The 23,069-nt window shown below is 39.7% G+C and overlaps 1 protein-coding gene across 8 annotated transcripts in view; it reads right to left on the bottom strand.

Annotated features, from left to right (window-relative positions):
- Positions 1 to 23,069, bottom strand: part of RIMS2 (regulating synaptic membrane exocytosis 2) — a 568,944-nt gene that overhangs the window by 8,538 nt on the left and 537,337 nt on the right. For all 8 annotated transcript variants that reach the window (XM_081258177.1, XM_081258180.1, XM_081258182.1 and 5 more), the window contains one exon: positions 636 to 777. In XM_081258177.1, the coding sequence (XP_081114303.1) occupies positions 636 to 777 (142 nt within the window). The remainder of the gene's footprint in view (positions 1 to 635; positions 778 to 23,069) is intronic.

The raw sequence follows: 23,069 nt of genomic DNA, 5'->3' as shown, positions 1-23,069 counted from the left end.
TTTCCTCTACTAATGTCCTTTACGCACCCATCTACGATCTGCAGTCGCTAATTATTGTTAATTTGTTGGTGACAGGGCTGTACAATCTTGACAAATGCTTTAAAAATATCTCAGACACAGTGGCGTCAAGGGAAAGCTACATGATAACTACATAAAGGAAAGGCTCACCAACTTTGTGGCATTTCATTTTGGCTGTTAGATTTATCCAAACTGTTTGTTACTGGATGGAACTAAGTATGTGTCGATAGTCTATATTTTCTAGTAATAACTCTTAGAGCAAAGATTTTAAAAATTAGCATCGTACATGTGGCATGGGCACAAGTGCTTATTATTTCTGTGCTTTTATGTATTATTTCAAGGTAGAGCAAACTTCTATTTGTGACAGTCACATTTTAGCATCTTGCCCTTAAATTGAAACACTTTATCCCCAAACCTATTTCCATTGATATAAAAAGCCAGATATGTCACATTTCTCAGTGGCAGGTAAGCAGAAGTTTTCTTCACAGCAAATCAGCCAGTGAAAGTTAAAATGGTGCTCTAGGGCATGTGAGTTAGCTTTGGTGAAAGCACAGAGAGTGAGGTAGAGAAGGTCTCCAGCAAGGCATGGAGACCACGGCACAGCCAGCATCACTCACTTTCCTTCTGAGCTATAGCTGTTCATGCTGCCATCTGTAGATTCTCGGCTTGCCTGTCGAGTCATCCAGTTCCTCATTTCCACAGCCAAGCCTGTTTCTGTACTTCTCTGCACGGTGCTCCGTAGCTTTTTACCACTGGCTTCTGCACGGACAGAAAACAAAAGGGGTGATAGTTTTGTCATCATCATCTGGTAACAAAAAATGGCAGCCAATGCTTTGAGGTCCTCAGATGAAAAACCTGCATAAATACAAAATGCTTTTATGAAGGAGACAGAGAGAAAAGGTATTTCAAATCATGTCTTGTTCAGTGGGATAAAAACTTTCTAAAAAATCTTCAAGAAGCACAGAATACCATTGTTTTATTTTCATTTAAAACAGTGTTCAAATTGGTAACAAAAGGAACAAAAAGGTTCAAGCTATGTAAAATAAGCTTTGTTTTCATTGTAATATTTAAATCAAGATTAATTTATGCCTCTCTGTTTCTTTTTTCTTTCTTTTTGTCATAGTCAAAGAAGTAGGCCTTCACATTATTTCCAAAGAATAAGTGGTGAGTAATCCTCAATTCTAGCTTTAACTTTCACATAAAAACCTGTTTTTGCAGGGTGATCAGTATTAGACAATAAAGAAAGCTACACTAAGGAGATAGCCTTGCCTGATAACACTTTCACATCTGTTCGTAACTTTCAGAGAGATTCTCATAAGGAATGCAAAACCCAGCAATGCCATGTGAAAAAAGAGCTTTTAAATTTTTGGTCATGGAAAGTCATGTTCTTAAGGATCTTCAACAGTTTGAATAGGAGGTTTGCTCATGGAAGCCAATTAGAAGACCAAACAGGAAACTGAGTCAAGTACCACAGATGTAACAGAGGTACGAAGTGCCATCTGCAGAGGACAGGGAGGAAGGAGCATCACAGAGGGAGCTGGGATTTGAGCTGGGCTTGAAAAATGGGCAGATTGGGATCCAAGAAACAGCCCCAGGTATCAAAGGCCTTGCATGTTGGAATGTGGAGCTGAGAGATGACTAAAGCTGGAGCAACAGGGGGATGGTTCAAATTACTTGTATTAATTTACTTCCTGTCAGGTCTAAATATTTATCCACATTGACTATTCATATCATTAGTATTTGGGGATATGGTAAGCTCTTTTAGTGCCTGGTATTAATAATTTTATTTTAGATCAATAAATATTTGGTGGTATTGACAGTGACTTGTGGAAATCCTTTCCATCAAACCTCTTATAATATCTGCTCACCATTTTGAAACACTGCTTTAAATTTCATGTCTTCTCCACTTCCAACTTTAATGTACATCAAAATGCTTTAAAAAGTATATATAAAATATGTTATCACTGATCTACAACTCAGTTCCATAATCTAAGCCTATTTTAGATAATTGATAGTAAAACATGTTGTACTGATATGAACTACTGAGAGGAGCTAAAGCATCCCCCATTGATGAGGGAAGGCTCTTCCTTCCAGAGAAATGGTTAGTTAATACATGTAAAAAGTGAGAAAATTTTAAAATTACCAATTGGCAACCTCCAATGGAATAAATGATTCAAATAAGGCACATCAATGGATGCTAATGTCATTAGATAAAAGGATATTCATATGAGCCAAAAAAATCATCCCACAAATTAGTTCTAATTGTTAAAGGAAAACAGGTACTTTACTACTGGAAAACCTGGCTATTATCATCTTAATCAAGTGAGCAAACTTAGCACTAATAGTGGGGCAATCACTGTAGTACCTATCAAGTTGTTCTAGACAAAAGTACACAACCTGTTTCTAATCAGGTCTTTGCAACCAACTTCTAAGTTTTCAAAAATAGAGAGGATAGAATAACAAGATAAAGGATACACACACACAAAATCAGACAAACCCAGAGCATGGGATTTTGTTCAAGAGAATTGACCTAGTCTCTTAAAGTTAATATCATGAAAACAAACTAACAAGGTGGGGGAATTGTTCCAGCTTTAAAAATATCACAGGGATGTAACTATTAAATGCTATAAGTATACTTTGACTGGTTTCTTTTCAAGAAAAAAAAAAACAACAAAAAAAGAAACCCTAAAAGCAAAACACTAAAAGCAATAGTAGGACAAGTAGGGAAAATATGAATATGAATTGGGTATTAGATGGGATAAGAAAATTGTTAATTTCCCTAGGTAGATAGTGGCATGTATTATAAAAAATTTCCTTATCATTAGGAAATACATACGCTGAAGTGTTTAGACATGAAATGTTATATTGTTTGCAACTTACTTTCAAACAGTATAGCAAAAAATACACATATACATAAAACAAAGAGGATGAAAGAACAACAACAATAACAAAAAGGACAGGGAGGAAGAGTAGACCTTGATAGCCATACATTCAATATTTATGATTTCATTTGAGAGTGATCCCCAAATGGCCACATTAAACTGAATGAAGTAAGTCAGACAGAGAAAAACAAATATCATATGATACCGCTTATATGTGGAATCTAAAAAAATGGTACAAATAAACTTAGTTACAAAACAGAAATAGAGTCACTGATGTAGAAAACAAACTTATGGTTACCAGGGAAGAAAGGGTGGGGGAGGGATAAATTGGGAGATTGGGAATGACATATAGACACTACTGTGTATAAAATGGATAACTAATAACCTACTGTATAGCACAGGGTACTCTACTCAGTACTCTGTAATGACCTATATGGGAAAAGAAATCTAAAAAAGAGTGGATACATGTATATGTATAACTGATTCACTTTGCTGTATAGCAGAAACTAACACAACATTGTAAATCAACTATACTCCAAAAAAATTAATTAAAAAAAAGTAGTAAAATTTTGTCCAGGTGTGAACTGGAATCATGAAAGGTGCTGGGCTGATGTGAGGGAGCCAGGCCAATGGCTGAGTCCTGGCCTTTCCGTGTAGCTTTACCGTTCACTTCCTGTGAAGAATGCCTATGAAGAATGAAAAACCACCACCAAGTGAGATATACAACTTCAGTGACGTTTGAAAATGCAGAATGAGGATAAGTACAGAAAACATGACTTCCTAAAGGTCTCAGGACATGGCCTTTGCAGTGTCAAAAATCTATTCGTTTTCATTTAATGCCTGACTCTTATCACAGCAAAAGTGACTTGAAAATCCGCTATTACAGGGTGATGAGAACTAGTCACCATTTGGCAAAGAATAACAATACAATGAGCATGTAATCCTTTTGTTTACAGATTGCTTTTTACATGTGTCCTCTTTAGAACAACTCTCATAATCCCCATTTTACAGATCCAGTATCCAAGGGTCCCAGCGGGTTACACAATTCCCTGAAGCCAAACAGAAAATGACAGAACCAGAGTTTATACACAGTTCCCTGACTCCAAGTTCTCTGCTATTCACTATTTTGTTGTCAGAATATAACCAGTGGGTAGCTTGGACAGCTGTCCATGGAGATGATACTAAGCTAACTCTATGAGTACATGTGGAAGGCCCTGCTAGAAGCAGCTGGTGGGGTGGAAAGAGCAGAGAATAGTGAAGAGGTCAGGCCCTGGTGTCCAACTGTTTCTCTTAGAATCCCTACTCTATCATGTACTAGCTGGGTGACATGAAGCAAGTTACTTTCTCTGTGACTCAGCTTTCTCAAACTGCGAAATGGCAATGATAATTGTAATGCCTACCTGATATAATTTTTGTGACGGTTAAGGAAAATAATATATAAGTGCTTAGGATAGTGCCTGCTATATAGAAAATCTTCAATTAATGGTACTGTTACTATTATTTCTACCAGAAAGGAAATCAGAAAACATGTATTCTAGGCCAGTCTTTACCACTGACTAGCTGGCTCTATGGCCTTCTCTGAGTCATATCCCTCTCCGAGTTTCAGGTTCCTCATTTATGGAAAAAAAAAAAAAAAAAAAAGGAGAGGGCTTCCCTGGTGGCTCAGTGGTTGAGAGTCCACCTGCCAATGCAGGGCACACGGGTTCGTGCCCTGGTCCAGGAAGATCCCACGTGCTGCAGAGCGGCTGGGCCCGTGAGCCATGGCCGCTGAGCCTGCGCGTCCAGAGCCTGTGCTCCGCAACGGGAGAGGCCACAACAGTGAGAGGCCCGCGTACCGCAAAAAAAACCCAAACGAACAAACAAACAAAACAAAGGAGGGGGAGGGTGCCAGATGATCTCTGATCTCTTTTAGCTCTAAAGTCTATGAGTTTGTGTCAGTAATGAATGACCAAGACCATGATTAATAGCATATATTGAGGAGATAAGGCTACTCCCTGTCATCTTATGGAATCAAAGAATTCTAGGCATATGCTGAGCATTTATAATAGCTTTTTTTTTTTTTTTTTTGCGGTACGCAGGCCTCTCACTGTTGTGGCCTCTCCCGTTGCGGAGCACAGGCTCTGGATGCGCAGGCTCAGCGGCCATGGCTCACGGGCCCAACCACTCCGCGGCATGGGGGATCTTCCCGGACCGGGGCACGAACCTGTATCCCCTGCATCGGCAGGTGGACTCTCAACCACTGCGCCACCAGGGAAGCCCTATAATAGCTTTTTAAAATATGTCTTTTAAATGTACTTTTATCTGATATATTTATAGACTTATTTAAAAAGTATGTTTCTTTTTTTTTAACATCTTTTTTGGAGTACAGTTGCTTTACAATGGTGTGTTAGTTTCTGCTTTATAACAAAGTGAATCAGCTCTACATATACATACATCCCCGTATCTCCTCCCTCTTGCATCTCCTTCCCACCCTCTCTATCCCACCCCTCTAGGTGAACACAAAGCACGGAGCTGATCTCCCTATGCTATGCGGCTGCTTCCCAGTAGCTATCTATTTTAAAGTATGTATTTTTCAATACCACAAATCCTTTGCATCACGTTCACAATAAAAGTAATTTAACCTAAATATAGTTCATTATGGTGATTCACATTCAATGTTTTGAATGCTGTCATGTTATTCAACCTAAAAACTGAATCTATATAACAGAGAATGCCTATATAAAGTATAGTAGGCAGAATTCTAAGATGGCCCCCATGACTGTGTTACTTTACATGGCAAGAGGGATTTTGCAAACATAATTAAGGTTACTAACCAGTTGACGTAAAGATAGAAAGATTATCTCGGTGGGCCTAACACATCCACATGAAAACTTTAAAAGCAGAGGGCTTTCTCTGGCTGGTTCCAGAAAAGTCAATCAGGGAGATCCGAAACACAAGAAGGATTTGCTGTACCTTTCCTGGCTTGAAGATGGAGGGGACCATGTGGGAAGAACCTGAGAGCAGCCGTCAGCAATGCCTTAGCTGACAGGCAGCAAAAAACTGGATTCTTCCAACAGCCTGAATGATCCTGGAAGCTGACTTTCCCCCAGAGCCTCCGGACAAGAACTCAGCCCAGCCTACACCCTGATTTCAGCCATGCAATACCCTAAGCAGGATCCCAGTCATGTCATGCCAGACATGTGTCCTACAGAACTGTGAACTAATAAATGGGTGTCGTTTTAAGCTGGTAAAAATTTGTGATAATTATCAAGCAATGACAGGTAATTCTTTAGGTTTTTTTAATGGGAGATCTATAAAAATAACCGTTGTGGGCTTCCCTGGTGGCGCAGTGGTTAAGAGTCCGCCTGCTGATGCAGGGGACACGGGTTCGTGCCCTGGTCCGGGAAGATCCCACATGCCGCGGAGCGGCTGGGCCCGTGAGCCATGGCCGCTGAGCCTGCGCGTCCAGAGCCTGTGCTCCGCAACGGGAGAGGCCACAACAGTGAGAGGCCCGCGTACCGCAAAAAAAAAAAAAAAAAAATAACCGTTGTGACCACAGGAGTAGAACAACTGAAATTATCTGTAAGAACTCAAGTATATATACATATATACACTACATACATATCATATATTTATATATATGATATGTGTGTGTGTATAAAGATGTTTAAAAATACTCAGGTAGCAAACTACAAAACTAAGGCCCAGATTATGTTGTTGCAGAGTTCTTAAACCACTCATTCTGGTGTGGTATTTTAAGCCGAAGTATATTTGGAGAAGGTGCCTGTAGGTAAAAATCAAGTTCTTGACTTATAAAAGATCACAAGCATAAAGCAACACAGGAGGTGTCCTTGTTATTCTGCTCTACTTAGTCTGATGACTCCTTTGCTTGGCACCCTCTAAATTCAAAGAAAGCCACTTGAGTAAATAAACAACCAAAGTGTCAGTTTCCCCTAACAATGCTGAAAACCACGAAACCCTTTGAGTGACTTGACAACAAAAATCAAAAAGTCCTCCAAACATAAAACAGATAGCTAGTGGGAAGCAGCCGCATAGCACAGGGAGATCAGCTCGGTGCTTTGTGACCACCTAGAGGGGTGGGATAGGGAGGGTGGGAGGGAGGGAGATGCAAGAGGGAAGAGATATGGGAACAGATGTATATGTATAACTGATTCACTTTGTTATAAAGCAGAAACTAACACACCATTGTAAAGCAATTATACTCCAATAAAGATGTTTAAAAAAAAAAAAAAGGTCCTCTCTGCTACTGATTGGAAAACTCTCCTAAGCCCCAAGATGAGACTCACAATTAAATGCCTAACTTAATGTCAGCGCAACCTCTTTCCAAATCTTGGGTCCACAGAACCCATTCCCACTTGCTCTCACCTGGAAAGTCTCATCCCCTTTTGCAGACAGAATCACTTTAGAGTCAATATTTTCTTGATGTTAATATGGGAAGTGATTTATGGAAACAGGCTGAAGACAGGTTGGTAGATTCTGAAAAATGACTTCCCATCAGCAGATATTACATCTGGACATAAAGAGGTTGATTTATTTACCTATTTGGTCCTGCAAGACCTCAATATGGGGACACTCATGAGTAGATTACTGTAGTTGTGTATAAAAGCTTGTGCACTTATATTTATGTTTGTCAGGGCTCCTTACTATAATAAACATAATTCAATCTCAGAAAGTCTAAACAAAATACGGACAAATATCTGACAATTTCTTTTGGGCTAATCCAGGATTGGCATTAACAATTAAATAGAAATTAACAGTTGATTTCCAAAATTGTTTCAGAGTTTAACACAAATCCATTCATTCCAACAGCTTTGTCACAGCTATTATGAAGTAGTAAGTGAGCTACAAGTAGAGGTCACAATTACGGTAGACATTAGGGCTGTCTAAATATATTCACATTTCCCTCACTTATGAAGTTCAGTGTGGTCATGTAACTTGCTTGGCCAATGAAATGTGAGCAAAACTGGTCTGTGTAACTTTAGGGTAGAAGCTTCAAATCCAACAATGTATAAAAAGAATTACACACCATGATGAAATGGGATTTATCCCAGCTATGCAGCGCTGTTTCAACTTTCAAAAGTCAACTAATGTAATGCATCACATCAACAGGCTAGAAAAGAAGAATCAAATGATCATATCAACAGGTGCAGAAAAAGCATTCAACAAAATCCAACGCCTATTCATCATATAAACTCTCAGTAAAGTAAGAATAGAGGAGGGCTTCCTCAACTTGATAAAGAATATCTACAAAAAACTTACAGCTAACATCATACTTAATACAAGCTTGAAGCTTTCCCACCAAGATCAGATACAAAGCAAGAATATTCCTTCTTACCACTCCTTTTAACATCATACCGAAAGTTCTAGCTAATGCAATAAAACAATAAAAGGAAATAAAAGGTATAGACATTGAGAAGAAAGAAAGAAAACTGTCTTTGTTCACAGACAGCATGATTGTCTATGTAGAAAATCTGAAAGAATCGACATAAAACTCCTGGAACTAGTATGTGATTACAGCAAGGTTGCCGAATACAAGGTTAATATACAAAAGTCAATTGCTTTCCTATATACCAGCATGAACAGGTGGAATTTGAAATTGAAAACACAATACCATTTACATTAGCATCCAAAATATGAACTACTTAGGTATAAATCTAACAAAATATGTACAAGACCTATATGAGGAAAACTACAAAACTCTGATGAATAAAATCAAAGAAGAACTACATAAATGGAGAGATATTTCATATTCATGGATAGGAAGACTCAATACTGTTGATATGTCAGGTCTTCCCAACTTGATCTATAAATTCAATGCAATCCCGATCAAAATGCCAGCAAGTTATTTTGTAGATACTGACAAACTGATTATAAAGTTTAAATGGAGAGTCAAAAGACCCAGAATCACCAACACAATATTGAAGGAGAAGAATAAAATTGGAAGATTGATACTACCCAACTTCAAGAGTTACTATAAAGCTACAGTAATCAGGACAGTGGTACTGGTGAAAGAACAGACAAGTAGATCAATGGAACAGAAATATAGAACCCAGAAATAGACCCACATAAAAATAGTCAACTGATATTTGACAAAGGAGCAAAGGCAATACAATGGAGCAGAGACAGTCTCTTCAACAAATGGTGCTAGAACTGGATATTCACATGCAAAAAAAAAAATGAAAAAAAATAATCTAGATACAGACCTTAAACCCTTCACAAAAATTAACTCAAAATGAATCACAGACCTAAATGTAAAATGTAGAACTATAAAACTTCTGGAAAATCTAGATGACCTTGAGTATGGTGATGACTTTTTAGATACAACAGCAACAGCATGATCCATGAAATACAGAATCGATAAGCTGGACTTCATTAAAATTTAAAAGTTCTGCCCTGCAAAAAATCCTGCCAGGAGAATGAGAAGATAAGCCACAGGCTGGAAGAAAATATTTGCAAATGACATATCCAATAATAGACTGTTACCCAAAATATACAAAGAACTCTTAAAACTCAACAATAAGAAAACAGACAACCTGATTATAAGATGGGCCAAACCCCCTAACAGATACCTCACCAAATAAGATAGTATATAGGTGGCAAATAATCATATGAAAAGGTGCTCTACATCATATGTCATCAGGGAAATGCAAATTAAAACAATGGGATACCAGTACACATCTATGAGAATGGTCAAAATTTAGAACACTGACAACACCAAATGCCAGTGAGGATGTGGAACAACACGAACTCTCATTCAGTGCAAATTGGTACAGCCACTCTGGAAAACAATTTGGTGGTTCCTTACAAGAGAAAGAGACTACCCCAGAGAATCAGAACACTCTGCTCCTGTTGTTATTACTTGTTAATATTGTTAATAATTATTAATCCTTATTTTAGCAAGAAATAAAACCAAGCTTATGACTCTTTTGCAGTAAGATCATTCTAGTATTTTTCCATAAAAGTTGAGGCTTATCATTTTGGTGTTTTTGTTTTTTAAATAACAAACCACCCCAAACTTAGTGACTTTATTTATTTATTTTTGGCCACACTGCATGGCATGTGGGATCCTAGTTCCCCGACCAGGGATTGAACCTACACCCCCTGCAGTGGAAGTGTGGAGTCTTAACCACTGGACCACCAGGGAAGTCCCTCATCTTGGTATTCTTAACACATTTAAATATAAGAAATTATAGCTCTCACTGTACTCTTTTGGGGGTTGTCTTTTTTTGGTACTTTTTTGTTCCTACTATCTGACATTGCTATTATGGCAAATGAAATTATTTAGAAAATTGTTCCCCCTGCTTTTTTTTTTTAACTGACATCTGTCCTTGGTCACGCATCAGCCCACTGATATTTGTGCCTGCTTCTCTCTCAAAAATGGACATGAAATATCACGAACCTCTTCTTAACTCTCAAGTTTGCTATTTTGAGGCAGCATTTTTGTGGTGAGAAGAGCATGCCATTTTAGGATCAGATGATATGAGTTCAAGTCTTTATTCGATCATTAGCAAACTCTGGGCAGGTAACCTCCTTTCCAAAGCTCAGAGTTCTTTTGTGCAAACTTGAGGTCAGACTTAGCCTATGTCATAGAATATATGAAATGCAGTGGTATTTAATGAGTAGTGATAAATAAGGACCAGATACTGTAAGCTCTGTGAAAAAGTTTTGAAAACTGTAAAATGCTATACAAATCCTTCTTTGAAAAATGACTGGAATAATGTGAAATTATCCTAAACTTGCAGGAAGAAAACTATATATAAAGAAGTGGGAGGCGCTTCCCTGGTGGTGCAGTGGTTGAGAATCTGCCTGCTAATGCAGGGGACACGGGTTCGAGCCCTGGTCTGGGAGGATCCCACCTGCTGTGGAGCAACTAGGCCCGTGAGCCACAACTACTGAGACTGAGCGTCTGGAGCCTGAGCTCCGCAACAAGAAAGGCCGCGATAGTGAGAGGCCCGCGCACCGCGATGAAGAGTGGCCCCCGCTTGCCACAACTAGAGAAAGCCCTCGCACAGAAATGAAGATGCAACACAGCAAAAATAAATTAATTAATTAATAAACTTACCCCAACATCTAAAAAAAAAAAAAAAAAAGTGGGGCCTTGCCATAGAAATGGGGAGAGCCTGCTGGCCAAACTGGATTAAGGGGTTGCTTTCCCACACAAACCCACAGATTTCAGATGATATCAAGGTGGTTGCCATTGAGAACAATGAAGTAGGCAGGGCACAGAGGGTGGAAACTAAAAGAACAGAATCTCAAGGCTTAAAATCTTTGTCCAATGAGATGTTTGGTTGGAGTCACTCACACTCGAAACTGGCTAGAATCAAACAGCCTCCTGAATTTTTGAAGGATCTGTATAGAAAAAAATAATTACTAGCCCATTTACAAAAGCCTGTTCAGGAATTCCCTGGCTGTCCAGTGGTTAGGACTCCATGCTTGCATTGCTGTGGGCCTGGGTTCGATCCCTGGTTGGGGAGCTGTGCAGCATGGCCAAAAAATAAAAAAAATAAATATTAAAAAAAAGCCTGTTCAACCCCTAAGGTAACTCCTACTTTTTTCCTAATCTGCACTAGGAAGAAGTGGGCTATGAAAGCTATGAAACCCCCTCTTCAATGCAAACCTTTGTGGCCATAACAAATAAAGGACAAAGAAACACTTTCCAGAAAACAGAACCCAGGGTCCCAGATGAGTAAACCAAGAAATGTATTCTACTCTCAATCTTCGCCATTCCCTCCAAGTGGGAAAATTCCTGTGGATGACTGATTGTTTTGTGCTTCCTATTCTCTCCTTCAGAAATGAAACTTTTTATTTTGGTTATCCTGCTACTGCTTTACCATTTAAATTGGATGTACTGGAGGCAGATAATGTATCTTTAGGTTTACAGGTCACTATAACCTGAAAAGCCACATGTGGATATGAAGGAGAGGACTATACATCACTCAAAGATCCTAGATTTCAATCTGCATGGTATATGGATGACATTTTAAGGTTGTCTTTCTGGGGGAGGGATTGACTATGTTCTATATGCAAAATAAAAATGTCCATAGATATTTTGGGTGGCCAAATCTGCAGGAAAAGTTAAAATTAAGAGAGCCATATACTTTACCTTATTGAGCAAAGACCAAATAGCAAGCCAGTATTTTTAAAGACTTAAAAATAGGTAATTAGGCTGAGCTTAATGTTTCTCCCCGCCCCACTGGTAATTATATAATTAGATGGATATTTGTTAGGGTTTTTGGCTCACCAGCATTTGAACCCTCTTCCTATGTATGAGAAATAACCCATCCTTTAACTGTAGAAGCTAAAATTGTCAGCTGTCATTTTTCCAATCTGCCTGGCAATTACAACATGAGTAAATGGCTGAGGTTCTGCTGATCAGACACCACCGCCCCAAACTTTGAATCTGAAGCTACTGAATTTGGAGATAAAGAGCACAAAAGCTTAGTTCTACTGATTCACTGGGCTCCTAAAGGGCTTTGGAAGGTAGGGAAGCTAAACTGAATGTAAGAACCAGATTGTGAAAGACTTTGAATGTTAGGCTAAAGGTTTTATTTAGTAGGAGATAGGAATCTACTGAAGTTTTTGGAGAGACAGTAGTGTCAAGATCAAGATGATGGGGACTTCCCTGGTGGCGCAGTGGTTAAGAATCTGCGTGCCAATGCAGCGGACACAGGTTTGATCCCTGGCCCGGGAAGATCCCACATGCTGTGGAGCAACTAAGCCCGTGCGGTACAACTACGGAGCCTGCGCTCTAGAGCCCACAAGCCACAACTACTGAGCCTGTGTGTTGCAACTACTGAAGCCCGCACGCCTAGGTCCCATGTTCCTCAACAAGAGAAGCCACAGCAATAAGAAGCCCACGAACTGCAACGAAGAGTAGCCACCGCTCGCCACAACTGCATAAAGCCCACGCACAGCAATGAAGACCCAACGCAGCCAAAAATAAATAAATTCATTTAAAAAAATGATACTTTAAAAGTAGAACTGATATTATCTTTTTTTTTTTTTTTTTTTTTTGAGGTACGCGGGCCTCTCACTGTTGTGGCCTCTCCCATTGCGGAGCACAGGCTCCGGACGTGCAGGCTCAGTGGCCATGGCTGACGGGCCCAGCCGCTCCGTGGCATGTGGGATCTTCCCGGACCGGGGCACGAACCTGTGTCCCCTGCATCGGCAGGCAGTCTCTCAACCACTGCGCCACCAGGGAAGCCCTGCTATTATCATTTTTGTGCTAGCTTTTTCTTCAACTGAAAATGATTTCAAAGATGGACTAATTCAGTCCTAAATTATCAAGGACTAATGATATCAAGGTGATAATGAGAATGGGAAGGAAGAAAAAGGACTGAAAAAAGCTGGGAAGGAAGCATTTCCTTGGCAGAAGGTGCCAACTGGTGGCACACATTTAAGCCACACTTGGTCAATAAGTATGTGGGTTCAATCAATAATGTTTAAATTTTTTCACTTAGGCACTAACATTTTAAAATTTAAAGGCTTTAAGTAAACATTCAGATTTATAGTTTCTCTTAGGGAAAAGAGAAGAATAAATTTGCCAACCCTGGGCTGATATTCAATTTGGCATCAATTAGCTAGAACTGAGTATTCACCATTCCTTTTTGGATGGATAAGCTTTCTCCAGATTTTCAGAGTTCTGCATTTTCCCTTTTGTATTATATCTGGCCTACTTCACCAATGTATGTTATTTTCCTGGCCCTCGACTTACAGGAATAATAAGAGAACAACTGCTCACTGGAATAGCTAAAATAAATGACCCTTTCATTTTAGTCTCATTAGGCAAAATCTAAACCTTAGGAAGTGATACTGCAGGGACTTCCATGGTGGTGCAGTGGTTAAGAATCCGCCTGCCAATTCAGGGGACACGGATTTGAGCCCTGGTCCGGGAAGATCCCACATGCTGCGGAGCAACTAAGCCCGTGCGCCACAACTACTGAGCCTGCGCTCTAGAGCCCATGAGCCACAACTACTGAGCTCATGTGCTGCAACTGCTGAAGCCGGCATGCCTGGAGCCCGTGCTCCACAACAAAAGAAGCCACCACAACGAGAAGCCCATGCACAGCAACAAAGAGTAGCCCCCGCTCACTGAAACTAGAGAAAGCCTGCGCGCAGCAACAAAGACCTAACGCAGCCAAAAATAAATAAATTAATTAATTTAAAAAAAAAGAAATGATACTTTAAAAGTAGAACTTATATTATCATTTTTGTGTTAGCTTTTTCTTCAAGTGGTCAAATAGTATTATATATACATGGCATTAGGTAAATCCCCTCCTCTCCAATCAAATACCATTACAATATGAGATAGAACAAATATACAGAACGATCTTTTCTGGTCAATAATAATGGTCTATGAAGACCAGCAGAGAGCACTTAACCATAGTCCTTGGCAGCAACTGGAAGCTGCCATTAGAGCTAGTGAAACTTACTAGTGGGTTTCTTTTATAAGTCATTATACACAAGATGTCTCCATAGGAAAGTCTGTCCCCATTTCTAGTTTTTTGAATTTAGTGAACCTGCTGAAGGATGATAGCAAATTGGGGTTTAACTTGACTTTTGTATTAAATTTAAATTACTTTAAGGGTATTATTTGGACACTTGGCAGTGAAAGATTCTGAATCTTAGATTAAAAATGAAATATCTGATAAGCCTTCTGAGTGGAACTGTTCTTTGAGTTATCCTTTTAAATTCCAAAATCTTTTGCTTCACTTTATCGACCTAGAATGTAAATCTAATATAAAAATTGTGCTATTGTTGAACATGATGTGGACTCGTATAAGAAATGATTTATTATACATAACCAATCATAATCTAGGAAAAATAATATCCCCTAAGAAAAGACACATATTTGGACTATTATTGTCTATCCATGTCCTGTCCCCAATATTGGCATTGTGAAAATGTACAAAAACTATGATCACTGAATTTTAGTAAGTCTAGATCACATGTTATAATTTTAAAATAGTATAAATATGATGGCTAGCAGTCAGTTACATTGATATTCAGCTTGAAAAGAATGGTAGAACTATACACAGTTATTCTTTTACTGTTATTATTAATAGACACTTACTGAATACCTACTGTGCTAGACATGATGTCTGTACTTAGGAGGATTATATTTAAGTGTATGGAGAATTTTTTATTCTAGTGGAGCATGAGCAAAGTGTTAAGCTCCATTTTAATCAAATGGGACTGCTTATTAGGAATTAAGTGCACAGGGAACTATATCCAATATCCTGTGATAAACCATAATGGGAAAGAATATAAAAAAGAATGTATATATGTATAACTGAATCACTTTGCTGTACAGCAGAAATTAACACAACATTGTAAATCAACTATACTTCAATAAAAAATAAAAAATTAAATTAAAAAAGAATTAAGTGGGCTTCCCTGGTGGCGCAGTGGTTGAGAGTCCGCCTGCTGATGCAGGGGACACGGGTTCGTGCCCCGGTCTGGGAAGATCCCACATGCCGCGGAGCGGCTGGGCCCGTGAGCCATGGCCACTGAGCCTGCGCGTCCGGAGCCTGTGCTCTGCAACGGGAGAGGCCACGGCAGTGAGAAGCCCGCGTACCGCAAAAAAAAAAAAAAAAAAAAAAAAAAAAGAATTAAGTGTATTATTTACAAAAGGATTAGAATAAGATAACGTAGCCTCTTAAAGAGTGGGGGATAGTTAACTAGGTCTTCCGGTAACAGTCTGTTTAGTTCCTTTTATATTAATTCCTCATAGCTTCACTATCACCTGTAAAGATACTTTCCTCAGTTTTTCTGGCGATTTTTAAACAATTCTTGTTTCTTAGATGATTTTCCTGTAACTTAATTTTCAAGATAGTGGCATGTAAAAGAAATTAAATAAGTTAATTTATTCAGTTAAATAACCTTAAGATGATAGGATCTCTTCTTCTGTATAATTGCCAAGCATTATTTTAAACAAAGAAGGAAGGCCATAAAATCAAGCAAATCGGAAATAAAAACAAAGATAAACAAATGGGACCTAATGAAACTTCAAAGCTTTTGCACAGCAAAGGAAACCATAAACAAGACCAAAAGACAACCCTCAGAGTGGGAGAAAATATTTGCAAATGAAGCAACTGACAAAGGATTAATCTCCAAAATTTATAAACAGCTCATGCAGCTCAATAGCAAAAAAACAAACAACCCAATCCAAAAATGGGCAGAAGACTTAAATAGGCATTTCTCCAAAGAAGATATACAGACTGCCAACAAACACATGAAAGAATGCTCAACATCATTAATCATTAGAGAAATGCAAATCAAAACTACAATGAGATATCATCTCACACCAGTCAGAATGGCCATCATCAAGAAATCTAGAAACAATAAATGCTGGAGAGGGTGTGGAAAAAAGGGAACACTCTTGCACTGCTGGTGGGAATGTGAATTGGTACAGCCACTATGGAGAACAGTATGGAGGTTCCTTAAAAAACTAAAAATAGAACTACCATATGACCCAGCAATCCCACTACTAGGCATATACCCTGAGAAAACCATAATTCCAAAAGAGACATGTACCAAAATGTTCATAGCAGCTCTATTCACAATAGCCCAGAGCTGGAAACAACCTAAGTGTCCATCATCGGATGAATGGATAAAGCAGATGTGGCACATATATACAATGGAATATTACTCAGCCATAAAAAGAAACGAAACTGAGCTATTTGTAATGAGGTGGATAGACCTAGAGTCTGTCATACAGAGTGAAGTAAGTCAGAAAGAGAAAGACAAATACCGTATGCTAACACATATATACGGAATTTAAAAAAAAAAAAATAAGTCATGAAGGACCTAGGGGCAAAACGGGAATAAAGACACAGACCTACTTGAGAATGGACTTGAGGATATGGGGAGGGGGAAGGGTAAGCTGTGACAAAGCGAAAGAGAGGCATGGACATATATACACTACCAAACGTAAGGTAGATAGATAGTGGGAAGCAGCCACAGAGCACAGGGAGATCAGCTCGGTACTCTGTGACCGCCTGGAGGGGTGGGATGGGGAGGGTGGGAGGGAGGGAGATGCATGAGGGAAGGGATGTGGGAACAGATGTATATGTATGACTGATTCACTTTGTTATAAAGCAGAAACTAATTAAAAAAATTAAAAAAAAAAAGCAAAAAAATTAATTGAAAAATACATTACTCAAAATTCAAATATATGTAAAGAGAGAGAAAAATAAGCTTTAAACTGATTTTTGTAATTTTGTGGCATTTGTATGAAATTAATAAAAAAAAAATCAAGCAAATCAAATTCATCACATATTATATGTACATTACTGAACAAGAATCACTAGCCCAGAAACACAAGTCACTTTAAGATAGCTTGAGCGGATTCAATGTTGGGGCCAAGGACTTTATATAGTGAAGCTAATACTTATCCCAGAGGGCTCAATGATAAATAAAAATAATTTATAAACAGTTAAAGAACATGTAGGTGCTATTATCCTTACTTTTACTTGAAAAAAAAATTACCCGGAGATTTGGAGAACAGTTATCTGGAATATATCCCGAGACAAAGAACAAAAAGTAAAGTAAAATAAAAAAGAACTGCAAGCAAACAAAAGAGATGCTACAAAGACCAGTCAACAATCTTAACTTATTTTGCTTGTACGAATGTCCCTTTCCTCCTCACTTAAGTCAGCCCCACTGAGATTATAATCTGTGGCCAAGTTGTTTAATTTCTCTAAATCTCAGTTTTCGCATATATAAAATGAAAATGATAATCTCCTTGAAGAATCATCATGAAATCAAAGGTATACGGCACAGAGAAGGTGCTCAATAAATGGTAACTATTATTGTACTTGATTTTCAAAACACAGCATATTACAAGAAAATGCAGTATAATAACGAAGAAACAATACACAGAGTAGTTGGGATTTTAAACTTCAGAGCCAGATTATGGGTTTTGATCTCAGCTCCCCCACTTACTGGTCGTGGACTCCGGGCCAATTGCTTTCAAAGGTGTGCAGGAGGCAATGAGAGCTATCACTGTGTAACCCTCACTGTCTCAGGGTACCTACCCTTCTCTAACTCCTCAACTAGGTTTTTGTATCATCTCTTATTGCGCTCTGTACTTCACCCTCCTAAGCCCTGTCACAGTTTTAATTACATAGTTATGTCTATTAATATCTATCTCCATTAGACTGTGAGCTCTAAGAAGGTAGGGAGCATATTCAGCTAATTCAGGGACTAGCATAGCGACTAACACATCTCAGAGCCTCAATAAGTATTTCTGAATGAGTGAAAAGAATATGGTCTCTCAATAAATTTCTCAGCACTTCTTGTGTAGAATGGTAATGCCTGGATGTGCTGCCCAAGAATAAAATGAGAATATGGAACTGGGAGGCAGAGTACATTTGAGATTAGTTAGCTATTGCACTATATCTGAAAAGAGAAAAAAATAAAAATAAAAAAGAGAGAGTGTGAGAGTGAGAGAGAGAAGCTGTAAAATGAGACTGACTTACTGATCAGGTACTTCAGTCAAATCACACTGGTTGGTAGACCACTGCTCTCTTTAGAAAAGCTGTTCTCAACCAGTGTGAAAATCATCTGTTATGATGGATTTTCTTTATAAATTAGGATGGGTTTCACAGTTATGACTATAATAACATAGTCCTGAGTAAGCTTATGACAGTATGTTATCCACATGAACTTTATGTGTCCTGTGTGGGTGTCTCAAGAGAAAATAATTGCAGAGAAGCACTGCTCCAGGCCAGTGATTTCTAACTTTTATAACTCTGCAGGGTATGTTGAAATACCCTCAAAAATCTCAGGATTTTCAAGGGTGGTAGGAGTATAGCAAAATCAAAGAAGAAAGTTAGGATTTCTTCTCTTGGCTGTAAAATGACTACACCCCAGTGGAAAGACCTCTATTTTATGGGGAATGCCTCCTCTCCAGTTACTTACTTTGGCTTCATTTTGTCTTGGCGACTCAAGAAACCATATTATAGGACAGAAATCTGTTCCAATTTCCCATGTGTAGATGTAGGAATTTCCTTTGGGATTAGTCTGTATGAGCCAAGGTTAAGTCAATGTACTTTAAATTTTGAAAAAATTTCACATTTACATAAATTTTTCTTGTCTCAAAAAGGCTTTTAAGGGGCCTCCCTGGTGGCGCAGTGGTTGAGAGTCCACCTGCCGATGCAGGGGATACGGGTTCGTGCCCCGGTCTGGGAGGATCCCATATGCCGCGGAGCGGCTGGGCCCGTGAGCCATGGCCGCTGAGCCTGCGCGTCCGGAGCCTGTGCTCTGCAACGGGAGAGGCCACAACAGTGAGAGGCCCGCATACCGCAAAAAAAAAAAAAAAAAAAAAAAGGCTTTTAAGATGGCATTTTGTAAATCCAATTAACTCTAGCTACAACTTAAGAAAGAATGATGATAGTTCAACTGAAGCAAAGTCGAGGCTGAAGACTTGGTGTAAAAATTAAAAATTGAGAAATGAGTGTATAATAATGTGTTTTATCTAAATATGTATTTTTAGGCACACCTGGCTTTGAGTTCTAGTTTCACCACTTACTAGGTAGGTGACTGTGGCCAAGTATATGCAAATAATAAACTAATATAGCTTGGGTTGGGTGCACAGATTGTGTTGTTGACTGCCTGGGTTCATATGCTAACTCTATTACCTACTATCTTGGGGAACTTGAGCAAGTTTCTGAATTTCTCTGCCTCAGTTTCCTCCTTTGTTAACTGGAGATAATAAAAGCACTGTCTCGTAAGGTTGTTATGGGCCTAAAAGACTAAGTGCATGTCAGCTTCTTAGAATAGTGCCTGGATAATAGCTGATACTGAAAGTTTTAGCTACAATTATGATCATTCATTTACCCAATTTGATTTTCTAATATCTTGACTTGCTTACATTTCCTGAAATGTTAAACATTTAATAGTAGAAAATGAGCAAACCGTAAATGTACAAACAAGAACAGCAAAAGATTAGTATGAAAATTAAAAGTCACATTTACATAGAGAAGTACCCTACTATTAAACCTGTACTGATCTAGTACAAACTGATATTGCAACAATAAGCTAGAAGAAACCTGGATAGCTCTAACTAGTGAATTATCTTAAAGAACACTTTTCAGACATATTATTAATCAGCCATCTTCCTCCTCCCTGCCCTCCACTGGGAAAAATAGGGGAAAAAAATATTTCTACCTGTTCTCAGAGCAGGTAGTTAGTTTCTTCTAAATCAGGGGTCACTACAGATTTCCTAGTAAGAGGTCATTGACTGTCACAGAATAAAAGCAAAATAAATCGTATTCTATACAATGATATATACAATAATAGAGGTAACATAATGATGACAACCAACCCACTCTGGATATATGTGCGAGCAAAGATGAACACAGTTTGCAACTAGCTTATCAATAAATTAATAAACAGCATTTCAAATGTTGGGATGCTATTATTTAGCAGTCAATTCCTACTCTGATTTACAAATTATGTTTTTAGCATTAGTTGTTAAATCTTATAGGAAAGTTCTTCACAAAGAAAACGTATGTTTTGAAAACTTTATAAAGGACTTGAAGTGTCTTGGTGAAAAGTCTGAGTCCCCTTCGCCGTTTTTCTCATTAGCTTAATTGTAATGACATCACTCAAACACCAGAGACAAACAACCAATGGTGAGATTCAAAGCTTGCCGGCCAACGAAGTTCCAAAGGCCCACAGCACAAACCAGCCTCCTTTAGTGCTATCAACCTTTGACCTGTCCATTGTATTACCCTTTCCCCTCATTTGGATCCTAAGCGTTCACAGGCTGGAATTCCCGTTTCAAAGTTTGGCTGCTGCTTTTCCCTTTAAGTTTTGATTATTTCTGTCCTCGAAATCAAATGCGGATACCAAGACTGCGCGAGTAAACGAAAACAAAACAGAGTTGGGTGCACCCAGCGGGGCCGCCTTGCCTCCCACCTGTCTCCATCCTCGTCCAACTGCCAAGCACTGTTTAACTCAACTTCATTAGGAAAGCCTCTTCCCAAGCCAGCGCCTGTGGAGCTCCCCAAATAACCAATCAACAGAACTTCTCCTCGGCTCAGCTGGCGCTCTGGGGGGGTCTCCCGCTCCACAGTTCCCCAGAGAGGAGGGGGTAGGGACACTGCTACTCGGAGTTCTCCAACCCTGTCAACCCTCCAACCACCGACTTTCCGAGATGCGAGATGTACACAGACAGACACAATAACTACAGGCTCACCTCCTTCTTCCTCTTCCAGGGAGTTCATGCAGGGAAAGTAGCCGGCCAGCGCCTCGAAGGAGGCGGAGAGGCTGCTCCGGCTCTGGGAGCGCTGCATGGAGCGCCCCGCGGCGCCGGCGCCCCCCAAGCCCTGCCGGCCCATCTTGGACGAAGACCCGCTTTTCCCGCGGTACAAGATACGAGGCGTCTTGGCGGCTGGGGCGCGGCGACCGCAGCGCTTCGGGGGCCGGGATGCTGCCGCGGGACCCTGGGGTACTGGCCCCTGCCTCCCTGACCCGGTCCGGACCAGACGTGGCCTTCCTGGCTGCCGGGGCCTCCACTCTTCTGGGGAGGGGTACGAGGTGGGGATCCAGGCGGGGGCGAGCGGGGACGCGGCTGCTCTCTGTGGAAGTCCGAGGTCTCGCCAGGAGGGAGCTGAGGTGCCCGGAGGCTGCGGCTGCGAGTCGGTCTGGCCGCCCTCCCCTCGCAGGGAGATGTTGCTGATGCTGAGGTCCCCACCAATCAGGAGCCGGACGGGGAGGCTGGCTGGCGGCTCCGGAGCGCGCTCCTCGGGCTCGGGGCAACGCTGAGCCCCGAGGAGCTCCTGCTGTTTCCGTTTCTTCCCTTTCCTCGCGTGATTAACACCAGGGAATGGTCGTTAATGAGACTCAACACGTTAGGCATCGCAGATGGGAACTATCTCAGGCAAATTTTGGTAGTCACTTTCCTCAGTCTCGCTTAAAATTTGTTAACGTTCCTCAAGCATAGATAGGAAACACTGAAATGTTCTCCAAATCATAAAACAAAGGCTCCCCAACTTTTAACAGGTCCCATGAAAGCCTAGAATTAAGGCTTTCTCGTTTACCTTCTTTCTTAAAAAGATTAAAAAGTCAACGGAAGGTAAAAAAGGTTAAAAAAAATACCAAGAGCCTGAAAAAGAACCAACACTAAAAAAGTACTGTGATGTTTATCAATTTTGCTTTAATTTGGGGAATTTTTAATGCTTTTTTTTTTCTCCAGATTAGATAATCTGCTACCTATTGTTACTAAGAATGACAATGAACACTGTAAGGCTTTAGCATCTAAATAACAGGTAACATCCTCTTAACATAAATGTGGAAGCAACACAGACATACCAGAAACAAAAGTTTATAAATGAAATAACATCACATTCTGCAAACTGCAAATCTCTATCCCAGAACATAAAACAACCGTAATTCCATTTTAGCGTAAGTCAGAAGACTGTCCTACTTTTTGTAACTTTAGACAAGTCACTAGACCTCTCAATTTCCCTGTCTAGGCAGGTGGGAAGGTAGGGCACAATGATTCCAGTCCTAACCATGTCATAGCTTGATTGTTGGCTGTGTTTTAGGGGATTTCAAAAGTGTTTTGTAAAATGTAAATTATACAATCTAAAATGGTTCTTTCATACAATAAATATTTCCTGAGTACTATATATGAACAAGTTCTTTGCTTGATGTACTGGGAAATACAAATACTCATTCAATTAATAGTAATTGAGCTCCCAGTGTATGTCAGGTACCTTTGTAAACACCTAGGACATATAGTGATCAAAGCAGATAAAAATCTCTGCTCTCATGGAACTTATATTCTAGTAGGGGGAGAAAGACACAGTAAATCAGTAAATTATATAGTGTTAAAAGGGAGATACATGAAAATGGCAAAAAATAAAGTTAAGGGGTATGGGACAGTCTGCAATTTAAAAAAGAGCTGTCAGGGTAGGTATCATTGACAAGGCAACATCTGAATAGATGTATGAAGAAGTTGAGGAAGTAAGCCATTCGGATATGTGAGGAAGAGAGTTAGTTTGAGGCAAAGAGAGCCTGCAGTGCAAAGGCCCTAAGATATGATGTCCTGGTGTGTCCCTGGAACAGCAAAGAGGCCAGGGTAGCTGGAGTGGAGTGAGTAGGAAGGAAAGGAGGTCAGAGAGATAAGAGGCAGCGAAGGGGATGGATCACACAGGG

This window comes from Mesoplodon bidens, assembly GCF_964165515.1.
Source record: "Mesoplodon bidens genome assembly, chromosome: 16".
Lineage (NCBI taxonomy): Eukaryota > Metazoa > Chordata > Mammalia > Artiodactyla > Ziphiidae > Mesoplodon > Mesoplodon bidens.
The sequence above is the reverse complement of the archived record's forward strand: the minus strand, read 5'-3'. Positions and strand labels throughout refer to the sequence as shown.